This window comes from Cricetulus griseus, chromosome 3 (genome assembly GCF_003668045.3).
Source record: "Cricetulus griseus strain 17A/GY chromosome 3, alternate assembly CriGri-PICRH-1.0, whole genome shotgun sequence".
NCBI classification, from domain to species: Eukaryota; Metazoa; Chordata; class Mammalia; order Rodentia; family Cricetidae; genus Cricetulus; species Cricetulus griseus.
Window position 1 is genome coordinate 185917667 of NC_048596.1, and position 27112 is coordinate 185944778.

General features: G+C 47.4%; 2 protein-coding genes across 4 annotated transcripts; one reads left to right on the plus strand and one right to left on the minus strand.

Moving 5' to 3' along the window:
* Positions 1-567: 567 nt before the first annotated feature.
* Dhx38 (DEAH-box helicase 38) lies at positions 568-18651 on the minus strand. The gene is made up of 27 exons (XM_027405958.2): positions 18347-18651; positions 15413-15752; positions 14901-15088; positions 14262-14366; positions 13178-13325; positions 12967-13085; positions 12711-12787; positions 12104-12259; positions 11482-11643; positions 11176-11283; positions 10722-10834; positions 9400-9537; positions 8883-9069; positions 8556-8741; positions 8170-8310; positions 7700-7810; positions 7493-7609; positions 7214-7321; positions 6700-6812; positions 5844-6052; positions 5589-5743; positions 5043-5198; positions 4815-4949; positions 4562-4687; positions 4034-4129; positions 2206-2327; positions 568-1050 (listed from the first exon to the last, which is right to left on the minus strand). Exons 2-27 carry the CDS (start codon positions 15733-15735, stop codon positions 966-968), a joined length of 3684 nt encoding a protein of 1227 aa, XP_027261759.1. The 5' UTR covers positions 15736-15752; positions 18347-18651; the 3' UTR covers positions 568-965.
* A 128-nt stretch (positions 18652-18779) lies between these two features.
* Txnl4b (thioredoxin like 4B) lies at positions 18780-26044 on the plus strand. Of its 3 annotated transcripts, none has more exons than XM_027405960.1 (4): positions 18780-18893; positions 20295-20504; positions 22993-23144; positions 24575-26044. In XM_027405960.1, exons 2-4 carry the CDS (start codon positions 20373-20375, stop codon positions 24738-24740), a joined length of 450 nt encoding a protein of 149 aa, XP_027261761.1. In that variant the 5' UTR covers positions 18780-18893; positions 20295-20372; the 3' UTR covers positions 24741-26044. The 3 variants fall into 3 exon arrangements, with proteins under 3 accessions (XP_027261761.1, XP_027261762.1, XP_027261764.1); XM_027405961.1 differs by lacking the exon at positions 18780-18893 and adding an exon at positions 18900-19055; XM_027405963.2 differs by lacking the exons at positions 18780-18893; positions 20295-20504 and adding an exon at positions 21039-21077.
* Positions 26045-27112: the final 1068 nt, after the last annotated feature.

Below are 27112 nucleotides of genomic sequence, written 5' to 3' on the forward strand. Positions count from 1 at the left end.
AGATTAGGTTTCCCAAGCAGGTGGAAGCCTCCAAACAGCATACACCTCTTTAAAGAAGCCAACCCCCCTGGGAAAGCTAAACCAAGCCCCTGCTCTCCTCCCTCCCATTAGCAGGCCATCAAGGCCTCATCTTGCCTACCAGCCTCAGAAACAGCTGGTATCCAGAGCTTGCCTGTCCCATGCTAGATGCCCTGAGCCATCTCTCAAGTCTCTACACCCAGGCTGGGTCCCATTCAGTCAATCCCTCTTCTAGGAATCTCTGCCTAGAGGCTAAGAAGGTGAGAATGTGAGAATGAAGACATGGGATCAGACCCCCAGAACCCATGAAAAAATAAGGGAGACAGGTAACATCTCTGGTCTCCTCACACACGCCCATGTGCATGCACACACACACATACATACACATAAGCACATGCACATGTGTACACACCATCGACAGAATGTACAGAGAGCAAAGCTAAGGTTCTAGAAAGATCTATCCAAGAGCAGACAGGACAAGGCATCTGCTTCTCCCGTCCCAATTGTAGGGATCAGAGCAGTGAAAAAGAGAGAAAATTAAAAATGCAATCACATTTTAGAAATAATATATTTATTTCCAAATCCCCAGTGATAACCAAATTACAAGTGCATCTGCCTCTATCTTGCTACTTTACACAAGGATTAAAAAAGATTCAGTCACAGCTAGTTGCTCACATGCCAAGTGTCCTGGGGACAGGCTATGTGGATGTGATGGCCCAGCCACCTCCTGCTGCTCAAGCAGCTGCTTATTCGTTCTACAGTCTCTTCTGCCAAGCCCTGCATCAGGATGCCTCTTCCCAAGGCAGAGGCTGACTCAGCAGTAACTGCCCCAGACTGGATGAACACACAGATGAAAGGCTGTGTCCACATCCTTAGGGCGCTTTGGCTGGAGAGCTTAGAGCTTAGAGCTCAGTACCTGGCTGCCATCCTCCTGCAACAGCCTCTTCTCACAGTCCAAAGCGGGCTGGTGTGCGACGAGGTGTCATGGGCTCCCCCTGCTCTTTCCGGCCTGGAGTGTAGATCTTTGTGGACCTGGACACACAGAAAGAGGAGGTAGGAACAATGCTTCTCCCTGAGCAGGGACTCAACAGTACCAAAGGCCTGGAGGCCTTGCTGTTTCGGACTCACTGCAAGGCTGAAGGATCTCATCCACAGTACCTTGCTCCCCAAGAAGTCACTCCACTCTGACATCCATTAAGGAACATTTACAATGGATTTTTAGACAACTCCTTTTGTGGTCCCTAGATAAGAAGGTCACCACTTGTGTTTATCCTTGTCCCTAGTGCCTGGAGGAATTAGCCAAGTGACCAGGGCATCTCTACTACTTACAAAGGGCCCTCAGAACACTCCTGACAGTTCATGTTCAGCTGGAGTAAGATGGAGCTGGCTGGCCTGGTCAGAAAGACCAGTCATGTGCTGAGAGCTGGGGCTTGAGCCACCCACGTGCTACCGACTAAGCCCCAGAGTGGGGGATGGGAGAGAGGACCAGAGGCTGAGTGCAACCACTGATACTATGCCTCAACCATACATGCTAAAGTCATAGAATTCAGTTAAAAACCATGAGCACCAAAGCTCACTGGAGTGTGCCTGACTGTCAAAAACCTGTGAGTGCATACTGTCACAAGTCAATGTGCCAGGGTAACAGCCCCAAGCACAAATGAGTCTTTACATTTAGGATCTGCTCACTCCTCCTTCCACACACCTCTGCCTTTGTTTTCAGTAATAAATCTATTAACTGAACTCTCTCCTGAGTCCCTGAATCACCCCAGAAAGCAGAGCAAGTCCATAGGAACCTCTTATCTAAAGAGGAAAAACTCTGGTGCTGGGTGAAGAGAGGACAGACCACAGTGCCCTAAATGTCACGTTCACCCTAACTCCAGGCATTATACCCGCACAAGTGCAGGAACCCAAGGCTCTCTACTGGTATTTTTTCCCAATCCCCTTGCTTGACAATAAAGCTGTAAGGTCTACCCCAAGACTCCAGCCCACTTTAGGTCCTGAATCTACACGATGATGACCAAGAACTGCAGTGGACATCTGTGTCCGCCAAGTTGTCCAACAACCACCTCCATAGGTGACCACCCAGCACAAAGCTACCTCTGTACCAATGTCCCCTTTAAACCAACAACTTCTCTTAAAACCTGACCTACCACCTGCCTGGCCCTGGGGGCTTCCCCAAGGCCTCACCTGACACTGCCCAGTGGGCTGCGCTTCTCCTGCTCCTGCCGCCGGGCACGCAGCTGCTCCTCGGCCAGGGCCATCTCCTCCTCCATGGCAGAGGCTTCCTCTTTAGCCCGACGACGATTCTCCTAGAAAAAGGCAGGGGGTACCAGCTGCAGAGGCTGCATCTGTGCTTGGGGACAGCTCCAAGAACCCAGGCCTGTGATTCTCTATGTCCCAGCACCAAGGGCACCTTTCCTTCTGCAGCTCAGGACTGTTTGAAAATATTCAAGATAGACACTGGATAATGCAGTCTTAGTCAGTCACCCTTCAGCACTCCACACAAGCCAGCAAGTACTGACATTCTTCGTGTGTGTGTGTGTGTGTGTGTGTGTGTGTGTGTGTGTGTGTGTACACATATGTGGTTGGATGAGCTCATGCACAAGCCAGAGGAAGGATGGTAGTTGTTGGTAGTTCTCCACATTATCCCCTTGAAGCAGAGTCTCTTATTGAGCCTGAAGTTCACCAAGGCTTACCTTCAGCTATGCTGGCTATTAGGCCTCCAGGGCCCACCTGACTCTGATTCCCAACAATGGGGTTACAGACATGCATGGCTATTCCCAGATTTTATTATATGGGTGCTGTGGATTTGAACTTCAGTTCTCATGCTTACCCCACTGAGCCTTCTCCTCAACCCCAAGAATTGCCAAGGCAACCTCAAATCAAGGTTTCACTTTCCTCAGCAGTGCTGAAGATTGAATGCATGCTAGTGGTTTCATACCCAACGACAACCACAGCCCAATACACATGTTCTTCTAATTAAGTTCACAGCCATGCCAGGAGGTACACAGAAATCATGAAGACACTGTCATGTGGCTAGAAAGGACCTGTGTTTGTCTTAGTCTGAAGATAATTATGTGAAAAAGTGGGAATACAAAAGCAGAGTCACATTTTGCACCCCTAAATAACAGATTAAAGTGTTGTTAACAAATCCTTGAAATGGAGTCGTGAGTAGAGGAAATGAACAGAGGCAGGCTTATACAATCTGGACCACAAATTGGGCCATGTATACATATCATCATAACATCTGAAACAAACCTATCAGGCCTTAGTTAGTGAAGAATACATGAGAAAGACACAAGTTAGCCAGCACTAAAGGAAGTAATCAGCCAAATGCACACTGTAGAATATTCTATGCAACAGATGACAATTGCTCCAATAAATCGATGTCATAAAGAAAGCAAGTAGATCCTGTACCAGAACAAAGGTCTTAACGCACAAAACCACCCCTGCAATGTTCCACCCTAATTCAATTAAATCAATAGTGAGATGTCAGCTCTGAGATAAATGGGAAACGTTGGATAGGAATTGGAGACTTAGTGACACAAAAGATGGTCTGTTAGGACTGACACTGGCATAGAGGAGATTTTGTTGAAATAAGTCCTATTCATTCTCAAATACTTAAGAATAAAAATAACAATCTCTGGAGGCAAACTTTAAAATGCTCTTAGGAGGAGAAAGGACAAGAGTGTGGGTAAAAAAAAAAAAAATCAGCAAAATAGACATGTCAATTACAGAGGATAAGAAATTTAGTTAATTACAGCAGCTTCTTCATAGTATTTTGTCTAGTTTTATGAGTATCTGAAGTTCTTGATTAAGTTTAAAAAGTAAAAAGCGCCCAACCAACCCACCAGCTGGAGGAGTGCAGAAAACCAGACAGGCAGGTTGGCTGGGTCAGTTTTTACGTTTGGGGAGAGAAGTGAGAGGTCGCACAAGGACAAGCCTTTTATAGCAGATGAAAGGAAAATCTTTCCCATGGGCAAACAGCACTTCCCCAGAAGCTTAGGATCCTTACCTGTCGAGATTTGCCGGCCTGCTTCACACTGTAGAACATGGGGCCCAGCTCCGCCAGCCACTCTCCGTCCACTGCGGTCACACACTGCATGTACTCCTGTGGGCAGAAAAGCAACAAGGTAGAGGTCACAGGAAAGTCATGAGAAGGGTCCTGCTGCTAGTCCTGTAAGGCTGGAAAATGCAAGGGACACTGGAATTGTCATCCCATCTCCGTCTCCAACCCCTATGCTGAGAAAACAGCCCTCAGCATTCAACAGGAAAGCGCAGGTATGCAGAAAGCCCCTCGATGGCACTAGCAGGGACTGCTCTTGCCAGCAGCCAGCAGGAGATAATCCTCTGGCACAGCTGTGGCCACCATACTCTTCAAGTTACCCTGATTAATACTCCGGCAAGAACCCTAAGCTGAAAAGCAGCCTGAAAGGTCCTACAGAGAAAAACCAGGTGCCTCAAGTCTCTAGAGCTCTACACAAGGCAGCAGAGGGTTGCAAAGGCCTAGCTCCAGCCAGTGGGTCCCAATATCAGAACTCACCTTGGTGGTCATGACCAGCTCGTGATACACAATGTAGTCGGGGGTGTAGCCCATTCCAAAGAGGGAGCTGGTGGGGTGTAAATGGCAGGGCATCCCTGTGCGGATATTCACATATTCCCCAATCCCCTGAAAGAGAAAAAAGATGGCCACATCACCAACAGTCTTGACACAAGCTACAACCTGCATAAGAAAGGACTTTGCCTTCACATAGGTGTCAAGAAAAGGGCCAGGGCTCTGTGGCTCCTTGGCTCACCTTGAGTTTGGCTGCCTGGTGGAAATAGGCAGCACAGATACATTTTCTGACAATGTCCCAGTCAGTGCCACACGAGGCCAGGCTCATCCGCTGTTGCACCATGATATCCTTGAGCTGGGCCCGCACCTCCCGAACCTAGAGCAGGACACAAGCAAGACAAGATGGAGCCTTACCCTCCACCACACGACCCTTTCCTCTAGACTGTGCCCCTCAGGGCTGCCACCCCACCTTCCGCATGGCCTTGGCATGGATGAAATGGTCATTGCACCAGATGGTAGAGTAATTATTGTTCTTCCACTGCAGGTAGACATTCAGGTAAGTCAGATGGTCACTTTCAGGGACAGCAAACTTCTCTCGGATTTGATCACTCTCCTCCTCTCTGCCCTAGGGAAAAAAAAAAAAAAAAAAAAAAAACAGGGACCCTTAAATATAGGCATGGGGAGGCCAGACCCATAGGGCATATCCCAAGGACTCTCACACTATACCTGCCCACACATCAATATGCCTAACAATACAGAATCAAACTAACAAATAATAAAATAAACTAAAACATTGGGTCTTAGGCAGAACCATACTACAAGATCAAAGATGGTCTTGCAAATTTCCAAAACACTAAGAACCACTGGCCAACCCTCCTACCTCCTCCTCCACTTCCCACTATGAGAAGACAGCAAAGGCAGAATCTCCATGCCCATAACACAGAGGACAGACCACTTCCCTGCCAATGATCCCTCCAGCCCTCTGGGGAGAGAGAAGCCAGCACTGCATTCCTACCTTGGGCCTGTAGAAGATGGCAGGAACTGAAAGCATGGAGACGATGAGCAGGATCTCAGAGCTGCAGCCCATGTCACAAGACACAATGAGCATCTTGGAGAGGGCCGGGTCCAGTGGGAACTCCACCATCAGCCGCCCCGTGGAAGTGAGACCACCTAAGAGTAGAAACCAGAGCCAGAAATTCAGTGTACAGTGGATAGAAAAGAATTAATGTGCCAGTCCCTCAGGCCCCAGCAGTAGCTCCTGGCCACACACCTGTGTTATCCAGGGCTCCGAGGATCCAGAGCTGATACATGGAGTTGAGCATGTTGTCCTCTGGGGGTGGATCCATGAAGTGAAACTGCAGGAGGTCCTGCACTCCCAGGGACTTGAGCAGCAGCACTACGTTGGCAAGGTTGGTCCTCTGGATCTCAGGCACAGTGGTGGTCAGGAGCTCATTCTTGTAAGCACTCTGAGTATAGAGTCTGCCAGGGAGAAGCCAATGACTGGGCTGCACCTGCCCTCTGCGGGCCTGCCAGCCTCACATTTAGGAACCATTCACACAGCAGAATGTCAGAAGAAACTATTCAAGAGTCTCATCCCAACAGCCAACAAAGCCTACAAGCAGGGACCTGCCCCACCCACTTCTCAGTCACTCACTTCTATCTGCTCAACCCTTGTCTTCTAACCTTGTCTTCTGCTGGAGCCCCCTAAATGCCTGTGGGAGCCAAAGTGTCTAAGATAAAATTACAGCAAGGTTTTGTTGCTGTCTTAACATCTGTATGCATTTGCTGATTTTCTAATGAATGCATTATTCTTTTTTAGTCATAAAAACAGAGGAGAAAAAGTAATCAGGCAAGTGAAAAAGCACCACCATTACTCAGACCCCCACTCTGGAGGTTGGTCTGCTGTTCCTGCTGCTGTTCACTACAGGTCCCTTCATATAGCACTACCTGAGAGCACAGAAATCCCTGGAAAGAGTCCTTCCACTCATCAGCACCACCAAGTGGCAGTCCTCAGCAGCACCCAGCCTCAGCTCTAAGGAGGGCCAGAAACCACAGAAGGCCCCGCCTGTGTTCTGGTCCATAGTCCCAGCACTGCCCTAAGGAGTAGGCTAGCACAGGACTCCTACCTGAAACACTGACCTGGGCCCGTCCTGCCAGCTCTCCCTGACCTCTGGTTGGCATTGGCCTGGCTAATAGGGTAAATCTGCAGAGCATCCATGCCAATCCTGGGGTTGAAGACCTAGTAGGGGACACAAAAGAACTGATTAAGGACAGAGTAAGGAGAAAGAAAAGTAGCACTGAGACAATCGAACACTCAGTTACTACTCATCACAGAGAGTGTCTTAGCAACTCAAGCGGCCATCGTTTTAGAGCCTGGAGATTCAAGAAAGTCTTAGGGTTTCTCCATCAATGCCAGCTCTGCGACCACTAGAGTTACTTGAATTATCTATAGCATCAGGCTGCCACAAGGATTAGCTGAACCAAACACATGGCAAGATCAGCACTCACTAAATGTTAACCTGACACCTCTGCCACTCTCTCGTGTACCTGACAGAGCAGACCAGGGCCTGACTTGGCAGCTCTGTGCTGAACTGGCTCTAGGTGAAGACCCAGAACCCTGCCTCCTGTATCATCCCTTACCTTTAACTTGCAGTAGCCAGAGTCGATAACAAACATGATGCCATCAACAGTCAGAGATGTCTCAGCAATGTTGGTAGCAACGATACACTTCCGGACGCCATCTGGAGCCTAGGGCCGACCAGGACATGCAGGAAGAAAGGTAAGCCCTTGAGAAAGAAAGACTGAACAAGCAAGAAATGCCCACTTTCCACCTGCTCTTACAGGAAAGGAACATTCCTCCTCTTGCCCTCCTTTGTGGGGCAGCAGGAGACACCCAAAACCAAAGTTCCCCCATCACACCTTCTGGAAGATTTTGGCCTGGAGGTCAGAAGGCAACTGGGAGTAGATGGGCAGCACAGCCAAGGCAGGTGCATTCTCCAGTTCTTCCAGGTGTTCCACAATCTGGTCAGAGGTCACCTAAAGCACAAGAAGTCATGAGACCCTGGAGGCCAAAACTCTAATGCATAGGTTTCACCCATTTACCCCAGTGGTGAGCAAAGCACGCACCTCAATGTCCTCTTGACCAGGCATGAAGATAAGGATGTCCCCAGGGGCCCCAGACAAGTGCACCTGCAAGGACTGTTTCACTGCAGCCTCCACATAATCTTCCTGCGGGGTCTGCAACACCAGTAGAGGGCAGTGAGAAGGGTACAATGGCATCGCAGATCAGCTTCCCCCAGAGGACACACAGCTTTGTCACCTGTCTGGACTGCAGCACTGGACTCAGGGATGCCAACCTCAGGAAGAGCCTGAATGCTGTGGCCCTTACAATTACAGCTGTACTTCCCCGGGCACCTTACTTCAGAAACAAGGACATAAAACCTTCCTCAGAGCACAGACCTATGTCCATATGAGCTCTGGAGCTGCACACTGCACCATTTGCCTCATGGCACTGACTACATCTTCCCCAACTCTGCACCCCACCTCCTCCAGCTGTCTATTCATCAGAGCATGCCAAAGGACAGAGGCCTCAGTACCTTGCTGAAGAGGATGTCAACAGGGAAGGTACGCCCAGGTATGTGGAAGATGGGTACATTCCCAAAAAAGGCAGCAAATTTTTCTGCATCCATAGTAGCTGATGTGACAATGAGCTTCAGGTCTGAGCGCCGAGCCACAACCTGAGAAAAGGGGTCAACAGAGGCTCCGGTGGGTTTGGGACCTCCAGTCTCAGCTCCTTACCACAGAGAAAGCAGAAGCCACAGCTGGCAGAGCTGTGCATTAGGTTTATCAATCCTAATCAAGACTGAGTAATGGAACTATTGCATGAACCGCAAGTCACTCAGCTGACCAGGTGACATGGGAGCTTCAGAGGAACTCACCCAGGCACCTCAGCCACACAAGGAACAGACCCCGAAGCCCTTACCTCCCGGAGCAGCCCAAAGAGCACGTCGGTGTTGAGGGACCGTTCATGGGCCTCATCCATGATGATGGCACTGTAGTGATCCAGGTCAGCCTCCCTGAGGGACTCACGGAGCAGGATCCCATCAGTCATGTATTTGATTAAGGTGTTTTCAGAAGTGCAGTCTTCAAAGCGAATGGCATAACCCACCTGGGGGTCAGAGACACAGCTCAGAAAGTGACCATTACCCATTGTTAAACCCCACAGATGGAGTCCAGCTTAAGCAGACCACAGCCTCCAGCAAAATGGCAGAAGCTGTCAGGAAAAAGCTCAGACCTCATGGCCACTCACCTCTTCACCAAGGTTTCCCCCCATCTCTTCACTGACTCTCTTGGCCACTGACATGGCAGCCACACGCCGGGGCTGGGTGCACCCAATCATCCCATAGTCTGTATAACCATCTTCATGCAAGTACTGGGTCAGCTGAGTGGTCTTGCCGCTCCCTGTCTCCCCAACCACGATCACAATGCTGTTGTCTCTACAAGGAAGAGGAGCAATGCACTGAGCAGCCTGAATGGAAAAGCAATCTTAGAAAACGCCCCCTAGAAGCCTTAAGAAGCCTTGCTGCCTCTAGTAAAGCCTAGCTCTCCAAGAAGCATGCTTGACTAGAGAAGCATGCAAAACCAGCCTCTTTAAGAAGCCACCACACGAAAAGTCTGGGACTCAGCCAAGGTAAACCTGAAGCACTAAAGGAAGTAATGTCATCTTACTTCATGCAGCATAGCCTAAGCCAATCCACTAGGGAAAAATAATATTTTCCTTCCCCATTAGATGTCCCACACTGGAACACAGGGTCTGGGGACGTTACCTGATGATGGTGAGAAGCTCCTGCTGTACTGCAAAGATGGGCAGGTACTGCCTCTGCTCCAGGATCGACTTCTTCTTTGCAAACTCACTGCTGGCCTCACTCTTCTCCTTCATGTGATCCGCAAACTTCTGCTCTGTCCTGGGAAACACGACAGCATGGATGACCTCCCCACACTGTCCCTCAGGAGTAAGTTAGCTGCCCTCCTCTTGCTCCTAAGAATGTGAACAACTGTGACAAGAAGCAATCAACCTCATAGACACCAAAGCAGCCTGGCCATCCAAGACTGCATCTCAGTGGGCCTACGGTGCTAGCAGACCACTCCATCATCCATCCATCACACACAGTCCAGAGCCCTGATCAAACAGCTGACAGGGATCAGAGAGCAGACTCTCCAGTGGGCAGATTGCCTGTCCTAAACAAAAGGTGGCCAGAAGAGGAACTGAAATTAGCCAGCAGGTCACTAATTTAGACAGAAATTTAGGCAATTTCAGCACCACACTTTACGAAGCCACAGAGGTCTTCCAGGTGCTAGCTATACAGGACATAGATCAGAATTCCTCTCTCCCCTTGATAGGGCTGCACAGTGTAAAGGTCTCATTTTCAAAGAACAGCTCACTTACGTTTGCCTTATTTCTGTATAAGCAATCAGTGTCTGATACATGGTCATGTCCCAAGACCCTTCTACCCACCTTCCCCAAGAGCCCTTTCCTCCCCCAGATCTGCCCAAGCTCCTTCAAGTTTCTATTTCTAATTTCACTCAGTCCTCCTGGTCACCTACCAACTGAAACGGAAGGGACGAAATGACCCAGAGACCAGCAAGGCCTGACCAGTAATACCAACTTCTTATTTGGGACACTTCACACAGAGGTACAAAGAACCACTAGGAGAAGTAGAAGGGACATTTGAGTCTAGTGCCTACCCAATGCAGGGACTCCACAAAGCAGTGACTCAACAGCTGCATAAAACCTCTATGAACAGAGACGTTACTACCAAAACAGAGTCCCTTGTATTGAAAAAGCCCTGTGAAAACCAGTTCCTCCTTACTATAAGGTACTGAAATCCAACCAAGGAAAGAAATCCTGTCTTCCCACATGGAAGAGCTCAAAGAGCAGGGGCTCCCCACAGGACTGTCTGGTGCTAAACTAAATCACCATTTCCTAGCTGGGTGCCCTCAAGCAAATTCCTTAACCTCCCTGAGTCTCAGTCTACACAGCCATCACTGTAGCAACAGGGGTGACAATGGAAAGAAGCCCAAGGAAATCTAAAGTCAGTAGACAAGAGACTTGAAGGAAGGGATCAGAAGACTTGTCAACACTACCCACCTGTAGTCCACTTTCCCATCTTCTGTCACAGATTTATCTGGCTCTTCCTCTTTTTTGACACCCATTATGTCTCCTAGTTTGGTCCCTGCCAGTTCCCAGTGTTTGTGCTGAGCCTGAAGAAGACAACACGAGTGAAATTGATTCATCCGCTGACAAGACTATAGGCAGGGGAAACAATTCTGGTGGAGAGCAGGCTTCATCTGGCAGGCAGTAAACTCCCACAAGGCAACGGTAGCACCAAGCCACACATCTCAAGCCTCCAACACCCGGCACCAGGCCTTATAGTTGCCTTAACTAAGGACTGAGTAGAACGCAGTACTCTCCTTGGGCTGCTTCTTGATCCATGCAAGTACACCCTCTGACTGCCAGTGGGAGTCTATATGCCATATTGAGATTTTTAACAGGAGTAAGAAAAGAAACACAAGGACCTCAGCCCGGGTGGCAAGATACCAACCTTTCTCCGCTCCTTTTGTTCCCTGTGCTTGCGAACTGTCTGGCTGCCTTTCCGAGCAATAATGGCCAGGTCCGAGGTGGCATCCTTCACTGGGATTACAGGCTCTGGCTGCAGGAAGTAGGGAAGGAAAAAAAAAATTTCCCACTGGTCACTGAAGTCAACCAGAGGCCCTGCTGTACATGGATGGGCCCCAGTAAAGGAGTCCCGACCCCTCAAATGGACACGTGACTGTACCAACCCCTTCTTCCAACCCTCTCTCCCCCTCAATGCTTTCTAACGTCCAAGTCTCTGGCACAGAAGCCCTACCTGCTTGGTGAAGACGATGCGTCCATCCAGAAAAGGAGGCACCAGGTTGTGCACCATCAGATGCACCTTGGCTGCATTGTCCTCCTCAAAGTCCTCGTCCACCTCCAGCCGATGGACCACCCCACTGGTGAGCATTCGGTTAGTCTCCCAGCGCTCATTGTCCTGTGGGGATACAAGGAGAGTCACATTTAGCCTGCGACTAAGAGGTGATCTTGAAAGGTTAGCAGGCCAGTCCACACGTGACAGACTCTTAGTGGGACTCTACACCCTGCAGCTCCTTATTCAGAAGTCACTACTAAAGCTGAGGCACTTGCAGTACTTTGTCCCAAGAAGCAGCTGGGCACCAGCCCTAACACACACACAAATACACCCAGAGGCAGTCATCACCATACCATTCTCCCCACGGGGCCCTCACAGAGTACTGCAGGAGAGAGGAGGAGGAGCCGGGTGTTCTAAGCTACCGAAAGCTTCCTGCTCTTGTTCCTGTTCCACAGAGGCCTATCTGACCTGGCTCTGTCTATAAACAGCCGGCTGTGTTACATCATCACTTGGCAAATTGAAGACTCCTCCCATCCATCCCACCTCTGCTCTAAGCTGGCACCAGCCACTGCTGCAGCCTCACCTCATTGATCTGTCTACGCTGGGCTGAAATGCGCTTCTGCTTCTGTTTGTGCAGGTGTTGCTCCCGCCGCCTCACGTAGTCCTCAGACGAGTAGGCCAAGGGGTTATGGAACTCATCATAGCCCTCATCCATCATGTACCAGTCCCGGTCTGCTTGCTGCAGGGGATGAGACAAAGCATGAGAACAGGGACAGGCCACATGCATGTGGGAGATGCAGCCACACAGGAGCAAAGCAGTATCTGGTAAGAAGTCCAAGAACACCAAGAGCAGCTTGTGATCAGCACAAGAGACCTGGACAAGGCCAGGAGGAGACCAGACAGCTCTGACTTCACAGGGCAGGCTGCCATGCCATCATGTCTCACATTTAGCACACAGAGGCACCCACTGCAGGAGCCCCATCTGACTAGCTGCATCAGTACAAAAGCATCACTGTGCAGCCTGTTTCTCCAAAGGTCCAGGCCCCTGGACGGACCAGCATTAATCTCCTTCCTCAAGCCCAGTCCTGCTGGGGCCCCCTCAGAACCCTTGGTTCTAACACCTCCTTTCACCCACACCTGTAGGGATAGGCACCACCTCCTGTCCAGCCCCTTAGAGATGTCGCCTTTACCCTCTGGTCATCCTCCCACTGCTGCCGCTCCTCTTCCGTGTCAAATGAAATCCCTTCTTCACCATCCTCTCGTCTTCCTAAAGGAAAGCAAATGTCGAGGTCGGCCCATGCAACTCCAGCTAACCCTGGGGACCAGAAGAACTGCAAGACTGCACAGCTTCTTGCGTACGGCCTCCACTCAGCAGCCCCCACCTCACCCCCCATCTCCCCAACCCCCTCTGAACCAACCAGTTCTGCTCTTGCCTCCAGGCCCTACCTCTGCCCCTGGACAGCCGTGGGGTTGACCCCAGGTGTCTTCTGTCATCAGCCCACTCGTTGTACTTGTAGGAGGGGGTCGGCAGAGGGGTGTCATCTGAGTACTTGCTCCTCACAGTCCTTGGAAACATCAAGGTCAGCTGTCACTAAGCTGAACTGTGTCCTCCCCGCCGCCAGCAACTCTCCCTGCCCACATCCCACCTATCCATCACCTGTCTCGATCTCGAGTGGATGGCCGATGGCTCCGCTCAGAGTCCCGATAGGAAGGTGTTGGGGAGGGTGATTCCCACTGAGAGCGCTTTGAAGAGCCATAGCCACTGTCCTCCTCCTCCCAGGTGGACCTTGAAGGGGTGGCTGCATCTGGGGCCAGAGACATCCACAGTAAACATCCAATGTCAATGAGGCATGACTTCACACAGTGTATCTCTATGTAGGTGACACTGGCCTCAAACTTACAATCCTCCTGCCTCAGCTTCCAAAGTGCTGGGATTATAGGCATAAGCCACCATAACTAGTTTCCTAACTTATTTCTTAATTACATTTATTTATTTAACTGTGTGTATCCATGTGGCACAGCACAAATGTAGAGGTCAGATGACAATTCTCGGGAGTTGGCTTCCTTCCATATGGGTCCTGGTAACAAACTCAGATCATAAAGTTTAGCAACAAATGCCTTCACCAGAGGAGATATCCTGACTGCTGCAACTTATTTCCCTGTTTCATAACCTTGTACTTATTTACTATAGATAAGATAGTGATGAGAATTTTGTTTGTTTGTTTTGTTTTTCAAGACAGAGTTTCTCTGTGGTTTTGGAGCCTGTCCTGGAACTCGATCTGTAGACCAGGCTGGTCTCAAACTCACAGAGATCACCCTGCCTCTCCCTCCCGAGTGCTGGGATTAAAGGTGTGCGCCACCACTGCCTGGCAGTGATGAGAATTTTTCTTTTTGTGTGTGTGTGATGAGAATTTTTAAAAAGACTGAATTTAACAGTTCAGCTTTCACTGCTTGAATCAATTTCTCTCTGCAAACCTCTTCATCTTAAAACAAATAGTTCTTTTCCAATAAATCCTTCTTGATCCACCACATCTCTAGTTTCCTGACATCTGAAACACCTGTTTTGCAGCAAACAACCTATCCCCTTGGGAAGTACATCCACCCAAGCAAGGGACAGGACCACACCCACCGTGCTCAGGCCCCCTAACTCCAGAGGGTCACACTATAATCAGGACTTCCAACTCACTGCCTGACAACACAGCTGACTACTGCTCATTCTGCCACCACAGAGCTCAGAATACCTTTTGGCCGATGTCGAGGACTCTCTGGCTCATTTCTTCTGCTGCTGCGCTCTGAGCCTCCGTCTCGATCTGATCTGCTGCTGTGCCTACTTCTGTCCCGCTCATCTATAAGAGTCACACATGGGGCTTAAAGATATGTACTCCATGCTAAAACATATGCACACGCATGGACAGAAAGCACACACCTCCCCACTCACACAGGTACACCCCATCATCCATGGGCTAAAACTCACACACTCACATCCTCTCAATGGATAGAAAGGGTCAAACTCACACAACAGCTGCTTTCCAACAAGAATCATAAGTGAACAGTTACATGTCTATCATGAAGAATTTAGTGGTGTAGCCAACCTCAGCTACAGACATAATGATCAAGGCTGGTACTGGACTGTCTCATTTTGTTCCACAACACTGTCCTTTCTCCATCACCCATGCTACTCTAAACTGTTTTCTTAAATAGATTACCCATCATTTCCTTTATCCTCAGTTTTCACAATAAAACAAGAACCACATACTCAAGCAAAGCAGTTGTACTACAAGCAATTAATGAGCATTATTGTAAAAGTTCTTGCAACAGGGAAAGAATGGCTTGCTGGTTCAAATGATGAAGGGCAACAGAACTGGTGACAGGCAGTTTACCTCTGTCTCTCTTGCGGTCATAGTCTCGATCCCGGGATTTCTCTTTCTTCCGATCCTTTTCTTCTTTGGATGAGGCATAGACACCATGCTCCCTCCGATCCCGCTCTCTCTGCCGACTGCGTTCCCAAAACTCCTCACTCACTCCCCCAGGGTGGGATGGAGTCTCTACCCGAGCAGATCGGTAATGCCTGAAACAGGGAGACCAGCTGGGACAGGGCCTTCCATGGAAGAAAACATTTCCCTCTATCTCTGGGTATGCCAACAAGCAATATTCCTCTCCAATGCATCTCCCCAGTGCTGAAGGCCTGCACATGGCAAGAACCCAGGCATTTAAACTCCATCATCCACTTCTTAGATGCCTTTGAATTTTTCCCACAAATCTCTACCAATTCCTATCCGCCACCAGTATTATAGAAAAACAATAAAATCCTAAAGCTCTTAGGTGTCCAGCAGGAACTGAGATAAACCTGGGCTACTATTTTCTGACACCAATGTTTACCCTCTTTCCTTACCTGTCTTTGCGGCCACTCCGGCCGGCCTGCTCATCACCCTCCTCCTCGGCATCTTTCTGGTCATCCTTACTCTCCTCCCAGTCTTTGTAAGAAGAGATTCTGGACTTTTTCCTGTCCTCTCCATCATCTTTCTCTTCTCGCTCCCTCCGTTTCAGAGAAGCCAGTAAGTCCAGTCCAAGCAATGAAGGGCGAGGAGCAGGGGCTTTGAAGACATGCTGCTCACTGGTTGCACTTTTGGTCTTGCAAATAAGACCACCAACCTGAGAGTTCAGATCGGTGCCTTCCAGTCGATGGATGGAGGCATCCTCACCAGTGTCCTCCATCACAGGCTCTTATTTCTCTGGAAGGAACAGGAATCATTAGAATTGAACATAAGAAAACTCAGTTCTACCGCACCCCAGAATAACTAGTAAATTTAAGTGGCTACCCCATCCCTACACTGAGCCCAAAGCATCTTCTGCTATCAGAGGGTGTGTGTGTGTGTGTGTGTGTGTGTGTGTGTGTGTGTGTTCATGCAGGTACACAGGCACTGTGTGCACATGAGGCCAGAGGTCAATGTCAAGTGTTTTCTCAGTTGCTCCCTTACTTTTTGAGACAGGGTCTCTCACTGGACTGGGAGTAAATCCAGCCAAGCTAGGGTGTCAGCAAGCTCCTGGGATCTGCCTGTGTCTGCCTCTTCAGCACACAAGTGCCTCTACTCATAGCTTTCCTTGTACTCGGATCCTCATGCTTGTGAGAAGGCACTTCACCAACTGAGCCATCTCTCTAGCCCCCTTTGCTACTTCCGAAGACTTTCCCACCAAATCAGTGACGATCTCAAAAAGTTTCCCAGTTCCCACCTCAACATATATGAAAGACACAGAGACACATATACACAGAGCAAGTGGTAGGATCAAGAGGGTATCATCCAGACAAGAATAAACTTCAGTAAGGACTTCTTACTGGAATACAAAAAGGGACTAGAAGGGGAACTAGATGTAAGTCAGAAACCTCAATTAAAATCCAGTTTCTGGTCCTACGCACGGTGACACCCACTTGTAATCTTAGCAGGTGAGAAGCTGAGGAGGCTCCAGAGGATGGCAAATTTGAAGCTAGCCTGAGATACATAGTGAGTTTCATAACTGCTAGACTATTTAGTGACATATTCATTCATTCATGCCCATGGCCCTCACTCATAGATTTTCCCTACCCATTATTTAATTTATTCTCCTGTAATTTCACCCTTCTACTTTCTCTACTTAAGAATCACAATAATCACCTTTAAGATCCCCATTGGCTTACTGCCTCCAAACATCAACCAAACACGCTGGCCTTTTTCATGTCAGCTGCAGCAGCACACCCTCTTCTTTAGTAACAGACATTAAAAAATAAAAATAAAAAAGATACCCAGGCTCTTGGCATTTTCTGCTTCTGTGAGAGTAAGCAGCAGGCTTGGTTAGCTATTACTTCTCTATACACTGCACAGAACCACTGTGAGAATCTAACAACTGTACATGAACCATAGATGTTTTGTCAGTGTAATTATTACACATTTGCTATTATGCCCCTGTATACTGACTAGTTTCCTTACTAATATTTCTAATATTTTATATACATTCTTCTACTCACCTATCCCCTCCCCCTTGAAGCCACAGGTTCCACAAAGTGTAAGTGTAAGGACATAATTTTACCATCCATATTCTACACACTTGGTGACTTTTGTTGTGATCAGTAGTGTTTTGTGCAAAAAGGGGGGAAAAAAAGCTGCCCATAGCTGGCAAAAATCTCTTGAATAAGAAACTGTATTTACCAAACTTGCATATGAGAAATGCTAAGTTAAGGAAGTGGTATTTCAGGAAAGTGTTTAAGAGACTGCAAGATCTCCTGGTTGATAACACACTCGTCTTTAACTGATACCATCTACTTAGAAGCATGAACTTATGTTGGACACACAGACAATTATTCTCATTCCAGTAAGTCGTTAAAGCATAAGAACTGTACCTCTGGAATCTACACTTCTTTTGCCATATTCTAATCGGCATGCACAGCTCTACCAAGGAGTACTGCAAACATGATGTAGATGAACAAACAAGAGCTTCATTTGGAAATTCCATCAGGTGGAGCAGAAAAAGAAAGTTACATGTAAATATACATGAGGAAATCCAGACGGGGAGACTGAGGTACACAGACTCTCAGCAGTTACCTGAATGATGACTTATGTCCTAAAATGTCATTTGCATACAAGCGAGAGGCTGTCTTGTTGACTGCTATAACCCAGCAATGGCAAAATGAAAGTCTAATTTTAAAGCAAATGAATAAATATATCCTATTAAAAGAGAACAAGAACTCAAACATTTCTCTGGACAACAAGAAGTTTATCCACAACACAGGTCAAGGAAGGATTTAATTGTCCGCTCAAAATAGCAAACAAGGAATTCCAGGGCCAGATTATGGAGAAAGATCAGTGACACAGAAGCCACAAAGGACTTCTTGGGCAGCAACTGCATGTGTCCTTGAGTCAATTGTTCTCAACAATACCGATTTTAAAAACAAAAACCAAAAACTCCCTGCCCTTTGCGGTTAATATTCTACCTATAGATTAACCACCAGACTTAATGGAGACACTTCGGTGAGAAAGGAGGAAGGCAGCAGGAGCCCTATCCAGACTCTCTAGGTAACAGGTTAGGGCACCGTCCTAAATAAACCAGGGCGCAGGGCGGATGCCTCGATCTCAGGGGGCCGTTCCCAAACACAAGGATGTGACCATAACGGGGACAAAGTCCGGAGCAGGCTGAATAGACACAAGACCGCTCAAGTGAGTAGAGAAAGTTGGGTAACAAGGACAAGAGGAACTCTGAAACCAGGGCCCAAAACCTAAGCCGCGAACCGACCCCGGCCGCCTGGAGCCACCATGGCGGCCGAAGGACGGATCTGGAAAGAGGAAGAGATACTCACTTCACCAAGCACGACTCTCGGGACCTTCTGCCACTGATCTGGGGACGCCAGCGCGAACACTGCTCGGTCTGAGGGTCTCAAAGAGGTAAATTCCACTGTTTGAAAGCGGCCATCATTGTCCCATAATGCCCTGCGCGGGGTCCTCTATCCGTCCAAAAATACCATCGAGAGTAGCCCAGAAATACAAGGTTCCTGGACGCCAGAGAGAAACAACGTGAACACGCCTTCAAAGCCACGGTGTCTTCCTCTGGGCCCCAGGTTTCCTTGCGACCAATCGTGCTTAGAGTGATAGCTGATACCCCGCCTCTGGCCTGTGGGCGTGAGAGGCAAGACAGACCGAGGTCAGCCATATTTACTAAGGGCGGAAATGACATAACTTCCTGTTGGGGCAGTGCCAAATGGGCGAGAACTATAATAACGCCGTCTGCTTATTGGGCTATTGACTGGGACGCGCGATGGTACGTTCATTTTCTGCGTCCGTGTTTCATTTTCACTTCCGTTTGTTCGGGTTTGCAGGCCAAAGAAGGGTTTCTAAGCAACAGCCCAGGTTAGTTGGGGTTAAGGTCCTTTCCCGGGTTGGGACCGATGAAGGAGACAGTTGTGCCTTGGCTATCGGTGAAGGAATCCGGACTGCTGACAGGTGGTTTGTGTCCTCCCTGGCACCTGTGGACCAGGAGTAACCCAACCGCCCGCATCTTGTAAAACACAGGTGCGGAACGTTTTGGAAAGTAGACATATCCGCCCTGAGTAAATAAGTTATCTACCTGGCTTGGTGGCACGCTCCTGTAATCCCAGCAATTGTGAGGCAGAGACAGGAAGATTGCCACAAACTCAAAGCCAGCCTGAGCTACTAAACGAGACCCTTAGTGGAAATAATAATCACTTGTCCATGTTCAAGTATGTCCTTTGATGATATCTTGGAATATTTATTTAATTGTGATTTCCACACACTTTCGTTGTTGTTGTTTTTCAAGAAAGAGTTTTTCTATGTAGCCCAGGCTGTCCTGGAGCCTACTGTATAGACCAGGCTGGTCTCAAACTCACAGAGATCTGCCTGCCTCTGCCTTCCAAGTATTGGGATCAAAGGTGTGTGCCACAGCGCCTGGCTCCACACACTCATAACTGATCTGTTTGCCATGTGATAAAGTGCACCTAGGAAGACGCCTTAAGCCAGGTCACGAGAATATACAAACGTCCATCAATGAAGGACCACTAAAGTGTGGTCCACATATGAAATGGTATGCTACCGTGATAAAAATCTGGACGTTTTCTGTGTAGGGCTATGGGAATCTCATTAAATGTTAGATTTAAAACAATGCAAAGTGCAGAGAGATGGGTGAGCTATGTACTGAGCCTCTGCTATTCCCAACTGCTCGTCCTCCTAGAATGCTGAGATCAGCAAGTTTGTCTGCCTCAGCACTTCCCATAAATTCTGGTTCCATTTGGAGTCAGGCAGTGATATTGAGGGTGGGGATAGCAGTATCCTTTAGTGGCAGGCCAACCTGTCTTTGTGCAGCTACCTTCCTACTCAGTTGTGCACAGCTCCACAGACTATTGAGTGGGATCAGCGCTTTGAAGTTACAGGCTTTGCCTTGTCTTCCTGTTCTGTTCTAACTAAATATCCAGTCCCCACATTTGAGGATGTCATCTCTTACTTGCTGGACTTATAATACATTCTATCTCTTGTGTAAAAGGGGGGTGGAAATACAGAAGCATGTGTGTGTTCTTCTGGTATGGTACATAATTTTTCATGTATTTCTAAGAGAAATTACTGAAAGCAGTTACCTGGTGGATGATTCAGGATGGCACATGAAGTTCTGGAAGCTGGGCCCAAGAATGGCAAGCCACGGGTGGGGCCTGTTCACAGATACTTTTCCTGAAAGGTTTGTTTTTAAATTGCCTGTTACATGGCTGATGCTAAATGGTGTTGTTTTGTTCTTTACATTAGGACTCATGAACTTCATCTAAACAGCCTGTAAACATTGTAGAACTGGTCGTGCACACTAACACTGAAATTTTCTTCAAGATGAGTTTCCTCTTGCCGAAACTGACGAGCAAAAAAGAAGTGGACCAGGCGATCAAAAGTACTGCAGAGAAAGTATTGGTTCTCAGGTTTGGGAGGGATGAGGACCCTGTCTGTCTACAGCTGGATGATATAGTGAGTGAATTTTTTGTTTGTTTGTTTGTTTTTGTTATGTTTTGTTTTTCAAGACAGGGTTTCTCTATGTAGCTTTGGCTGTCCTGGAACTCGTTCTGTAGACCAGGCTGGCCTGTCTCTGCCTCTCGAGTGCTGGGATTAAAGGCGTGTGCCACCATTGCCTGTCCACAAGTGAATTAGGCCATAAGTGAATTTTTTTAAGATTTATTTATTGCTGGGCGTTGGTGGCGCACACCTTTAATCCTAGCCACTCGGGATGCAGAGGCAGGCAGATCTCTGTGAGTTTGAGGCTAGCTTGGTCTCCAGAGCGAGTGCCAGGATAGGCTCCAAAGCCACACAGAAAAACCCTGTCTCGAAAAACAAAGCAAAAAAAAAAAAAAAAAAAAAAAAAAGATTTATTTATTTATTTATTATGTATACAGTGTTCTGCCTGCATGTATGCCTGCAGACTAGAAGAGGGCACCAGGTCTCATTACAGATGGTTGTGAGCCATCATGTGGTTGCTGGGAATTGAACTCAGGACCTCTGGGAAAGCATCCAGCACTCTTAACCACTGAGCCATCTCTCCAGCAGGTAAGTGAATTTTTGAATGAGCAGCTTTAATTGAAAATTCAGGCAGTGGAAGAGCAAGAAATGCCAGCCCTAGGTGTCTGAACATTGCGCTTTCATCAGTCACAACAACAGTCACCCTCCAGGGTGCAGAAGATGCAAAGCGGGCTCTGAACTGTTTCCCTGGTGGCCAAGTCTCTACTTGTTTGCTGCTCCTTGAATGTGCCTGGTGGAGAGATCAAGTTTCACAGTATGTCTTCACACTCAAATTAGTAACAAGGGAAATTAGGAGACAGAGTTACTGTATTTTTTTTTCTTGTTCTTATTTACCGTGGAGATTGAACCAAGGACTGGCACCTTTTCCCACCCATCAACTGGGGACCAAATGTCAGAATAGCATTGTGTCATTAAAGTGAATGTACAGAGCTGGTGAGGTGACTCAGCAGGGAAAGTGCTTGCTGCACAAGACTGCCAACCTGAGTTCAGTCTCCACAACCCACAGTGAAGAAGAAAACTGTATCCTGAAAGTTGTCCTCTGACCTCCATGTATACCCATACTCACACATGCATCATGCATACATACACACACACACACACACACACACACACCAGTCAATAAGTAAGAATGATATCATAACCTGGAAGAAGATGATCAGAAATAGCTATGAGAGAGAGTATAGATTCTAGGCTGGAAGTGTAGCTCAGTGGTAGAACAGCTGCCACTTATGTATAAGGCCCTGAATTCAACTCCCAATGCCAACAAAACAATTAGATATATAGATATATACAGATTAATTGATTCTGAAACTAAGCCTCCAAAGTTCAAATCCCACCCCTGCTGCTTAGGAGCTATGTGTCCTGGAACTAACTCTTTTGCCTCAGCTTTGTCATCTGTAAAATGGGCACAGCTCATACACTAACTGTTAAGTGGGTTAGCAGGTATAAAGCACTGAAGATAGTTAGCTGTGGGAGGTGGCATCAGGCACTTCTCTAACTTTTATTCCTAAGAGGACAGAGCCTGAGGAGAGTCAGCTCTATGTGAATGTTCCTGAGTTGTTGCAGGTGGGTGTGTCAGGATCTGTAGTTTTGTTTTGAAGTTCCGAGCATTGAAACTAGACCTCATGCTCAGCTCACCCTACGTGAGTATTGATTCCTTTCTGGAAAGTAATCAAGCATGAGCCCATGTGGATGACGGCTCAGCAAGTAAGGGCTCTTCCCTGGTGTGTCTTAGTTACTTCTCTATTGCTGTGATAAAACACCATAACCAAGACAAGTCATATAAGAAAGAGTTTATTTGGGGCTCATAGTTTTAGAGGGTTGGATCCATGACCATCATGGCAGGGAGCTTGGCAGCAGGCAGGCAGATATGGGCTGGAAAAGTAGCTGAGGGCTCACATCTTGACACAAGCAAAAGACAAGAAAGCTAACTGGGAACGGTATGGGCTTTTGAAAACTCAAAGCCTGTCCACAGTGACAAACCTCCTCCAACAAGGCCACATCACCTAATCCTTCTCAAACACTTGCTACCAACTGGGGATACAAGTATCCAAATATATGAGCCCATCAGGGCCATTCTCATTCAAACCACCACACTGCCTTCTCCTGACCCTGTCAACAAGGATCCACCCTCTGAACAGCAATAGTATGTTTATCTGGGCACAGCAGTGTATACTTTAATGCCAGTACTTCGGAGGCAGAGGCAGATGGACCTCTGTGAACTCAGGGCCAGCCTAGTCTACATAGCAAGATCCAGGATGGTGTCTTATGAGGAATTCAAATGGGCTTGATTCTTGCTTCAAGTATTTCTTGAACAAAATTTTTCTTCCCCCAAAATATGTTATAGTAAGTGTCACATACAATATTCTAGTACATTTCACAAAAGAGGCATTATGCACCTGGAATAGTATAGTGTAACCTCCATCCATCTTGTCATTCACAGCTCTCAAAGACCTCTGCTGACTTAAGTAAAATGGCTGCTATCTACCTGGTAGATGTGGACCACACTCCAGTTTATACGCAGTACTTTGACATCAGTTATATTCCATCTACTGTATTTTTCTTCAATGGACAGCACATGAAAGTGGATTATGGGTAAGCTAACTCTCCAGTCTGGGAAGTTGGTTTTATCTGGGCAGGTTCAGAAGCTCACTTACTTTTCTATTGGCTCCCTGAGTCTGGCCAAGTGAGTGAGTGTTGTCTCTTTATGGGAAACTTTAGTGCAAAGTGAGAGTGTTTTAGGTGTGATTGGAAAATTGTGATTTCTTGCTTAAATATGAAAAAGCAGTATAGCTTTGAAGTACTGACTAACCATCCTTAGTTATAGAAAATATAGAAGAGCCATATTAGCTGAGTATAGAATAATTTTACCAAAAAAAAAAAAAAAAAAAAAAAAAAAAAAAAAAAAAAAAAAAAACTCTGCTGGAAGAAAATCCCTGGTTTCTAAGCTTTGGGAGCTGGTAGTTGGCATTTGCAAAAGAAGCATTCATGCCAGGGAGACACGCTTCTCTCTTGCAAGTGTTTTCTGCCACTCAGAGAATTTTGAAGTCATTCTTCAAGGTTTGTCAAAATAAGTCACATGGAATCTTCTGTAATGCCCTCCACCTATCCTGTTCACACCCCTGTATGAGTACTATTGGCTATATCCAAGATTGTGGTCATCCCTTACTCTGAAGAGGTGTGTCTGCTTTCTCATTACCTGGTAGAGGTGAGCTTGGAGTTGCTTATCCTAGGATTCAGTTACTATATTAGTTTAGTACAACCTTCTTACTTGGAATCCAGGACACAGCATCAAACACCTTTTAAGTGCTTCGTCTTTTAATCCAATAATTACATTTCCAGGAGTTTAATAGTACATTGTAGATGCATATTTTACATATGGGGCAAATATTACTTGCAAAACCACATCATTAACTTGTTTGTGACATGATTTTTATCTTAACAAAATAAACAGGAAACACACCCCCACACCGACCTGAAAGGATATACATCAAAAGATGGCTTCTGGCCTCATAGCTGACTTTGTTTCTTTTTTAAAAGTTTCTACAAGCAGGGAAGGAGTGGGAACTGGGATTGACAGGTAAAACAATCTTGTTTCTAATTCAAATAAAAAAAATGACAAAAAAAAGTTTCTACAAGCAATATACCTAATGTTTAAAATAATTTGTAGGTTATATTATATTAATACCCACAACTCAGAAGTGTCAGTGGGGAGAACTTGAGAAACTGTGATGAACTAGTGGGCTTTTAAAGAGACAACCCTATCCACTCTAGTACTCAGAGACCTCTACCTCTACAGGGTAATGATGTGGGAAGTGATGAAGAGACAGAGTCTCCCCACACCTGAACTTTGATCTCAGCCCTGGATATAGTCCTGTATACTCTACCTGGGAAAAGGCAGTGGTCAGGCCACAGGAGGAGAGCCTCCAGACAAGAAGGGAGAAAAAGGCTACTGCTTGCTGCTGACCACACAGGCTTCACACACTGGAAAGCTTTGACCATGGTTACTTCTCTCTCTACTGCAGGTCTCCAGATCACACTAAATTTGTAGGAAGCTTCAAAACCAAACAAGACTTCATGGATTTGATTGAAGTCATCTACCGGGGAGCAATGAGGGGAAAACTTATTGTCCAGAGTCCTATTGATCCCAAGAATATTCCCAAATATGACCTCCTCTATCAAGACATTTAGCAACATCTGGCTGTTGGAGATGAAAGAGTCATGGGTGGAAATGGGACCTGAACCCAGAGGGCCTGTGGTCTGGAGTCCCTCAGAGACATGTTCACTGCCCCAGCAAAGAGGTTTGATGTGCCTGTAATCAATGGCCCCTGCGCAGAAGCCCCAGTACTCCCAAGAATCCAGGTGCCTGAGTGTCCATTCCCTGAGAGCCTCAGAGCAGTCAGGGGATAGTGTTCGGTGGTTTTGTAACTTCCCTTTATCCTGACTTGTCTTTACCCTTAAAGTCATGCATCCTCAACACTGTCTGAACAACTTGATTAACATGTTCACACACACACACACACACACACACACACACACACACACACACACACTCATACACACACTCACTCATACACACACTCACACACACACACACACACACACACTCATACACACACTCACACACACACAGCCTTCCCCATGCCTTCATTCTCTTGCCCCTTTTGCTCCCTCCTATCCCAGCTTCTCTTGAAGTAATTAATATTCTATTAGTTGCAGGTGAGCTCTTTTGTTTTCCGGACTGAAGCACTGCCCTAGTCTGTTGTTTATAGCTGGGAGGCTATTAAATTGACACATCCAGCACAGTTCAAGCTAAACAACAAGCGAGGGACAGAGCTCCTCAGCAGTCAGTGCTACCACCCCTTATTTCTAAGACTCAAGACCAAAGGTCTATCAGAATTGCTAGGGGGAAATGCTGATGGCATTTGCTGATTCCAGTGGCTTTTGAAGAATAGCTAACCTTCCAGGGTCACGTGGCCCAACCTCAGAGTATCTGTGTTTCTCTTAAACCTCATGGTGACTGTTGTTCCCGACCCTCTAGAATGAGAGAATAGATACAGAGCTGGAGGTCTATGGTCAAACAGCTTGTGACTTGCTGGGCAGCAAGAGACTCATTGCCAGCAGAGGCCCAGGCTTGACACAGCAGCACTGTCACCTCAGGGCCAGCCCTGTTTCAGCTGCTTTTTTCTAAGCTTGTCCTTCAGGGAAAAGTGAAATGGGACCCAGTTCTGATTAATGTGGCACAGAAAGAAGCTTGTTGGGGGCTTTCTATGCCCTCCACTTAAAACTGAGAGCCACTTAGGGGATGGGGAAAATGTCCCTTCCCATCCCTTCCTTATGATACATGGGGCTATGGCAGCCACCCTAGGCCCAAGAGATGGAAAATTAGTGTGCAGAGATCATAAGAATCAGACCCCTAATGTTACTGAATCGTAGGTGAACTCTAACCTTCCTCCAAATCTCTATGAAAGAATAAAATTTCTTTGTCCAACTCACTGTCACCTGGGTCTTCTGTCCTTTAGCCTAAGTACTCAGGTGCCAGCAAAATCTCCAAGCCTGCAAGGAGAAATTCCTGTCATCATTCCTCCTGAAGTCTGGGGTGAGGGCAGAGGGGCCTCTGCAGTCTGTCTTGGGTGCTTTCCCTCCCATTAGTATTTATTGTGTTGTATGCCCTGTCCAGTGCTAGATACTGTGTAACTATAAATGTCTCCTAGACAGAGAGGTCTCAGGAGAGAAGAGACAGTCCTTGTGCAGGAAGGGAGAAGCATTGCTGGGGAGCAGACAGGTGTTGTGTAAGTATGGAACTGTGCTGTTTCTGTTTCTGGCTGTTTTCTCCCAGGTTCTAGAAGGTAGATCTTTGTCTCCCTTGATCCCATAGCTCTACCCTGGGGAGATGCCCCAGTGACTCTGAGGGTGCAAGTGAGCCCATCCCTGGTGGCCTCATGTGCCATAAAGAGAGGCCGAGGTTGGCATAATGAGAAGGTAGACAAGAGGACTGAACTGAAGGCTTGGGGCAAGGAAGTGCTCAGAGAGAAGAGCTTCTTGATGGGTCTCCCTAGACCCCTTTGTCTCTGATATTGAAGGCCATGTGGCTTGTCTCCAAACCCCAATGCAGGGTGAGTTTCTCCACTGTGAAGAGGAGCCATTGAGGAAGAGACCCCAACTCAGCCAAGTCCAGAGCATTCCAGCCAGGGGACTCTAGAGAGTTACTAATGTTCATCCCTAATGGAAAAGATCTGGGGGCAAGTAACAACCAGGAGCTTACGTCACTGGGCAAATCTGTGGGCTGAGCTGTGGTGAGGACCCATTAAATCCATAGCCTGCCTGCTTGTGCCTGTTTTGGTTTCTGGGGCACTGGCAGATGGAAGCACAAACAAAAGGCTCGGTCGGGGCTTCCCTCACCCACTTCAGAGAGGTGACCGGATATGCTAGATGAGCTCAGAGTTTGCATTCAAGCAGACCCAAGATCAAGTTCAGCCCGGTTAAGTAGCTGAGTGACCGTAACCAAAGCACTTCGCTTCTCCAAGTCTTTTCCCTTGACTAAAAAGCAAGGGTCACAGTAA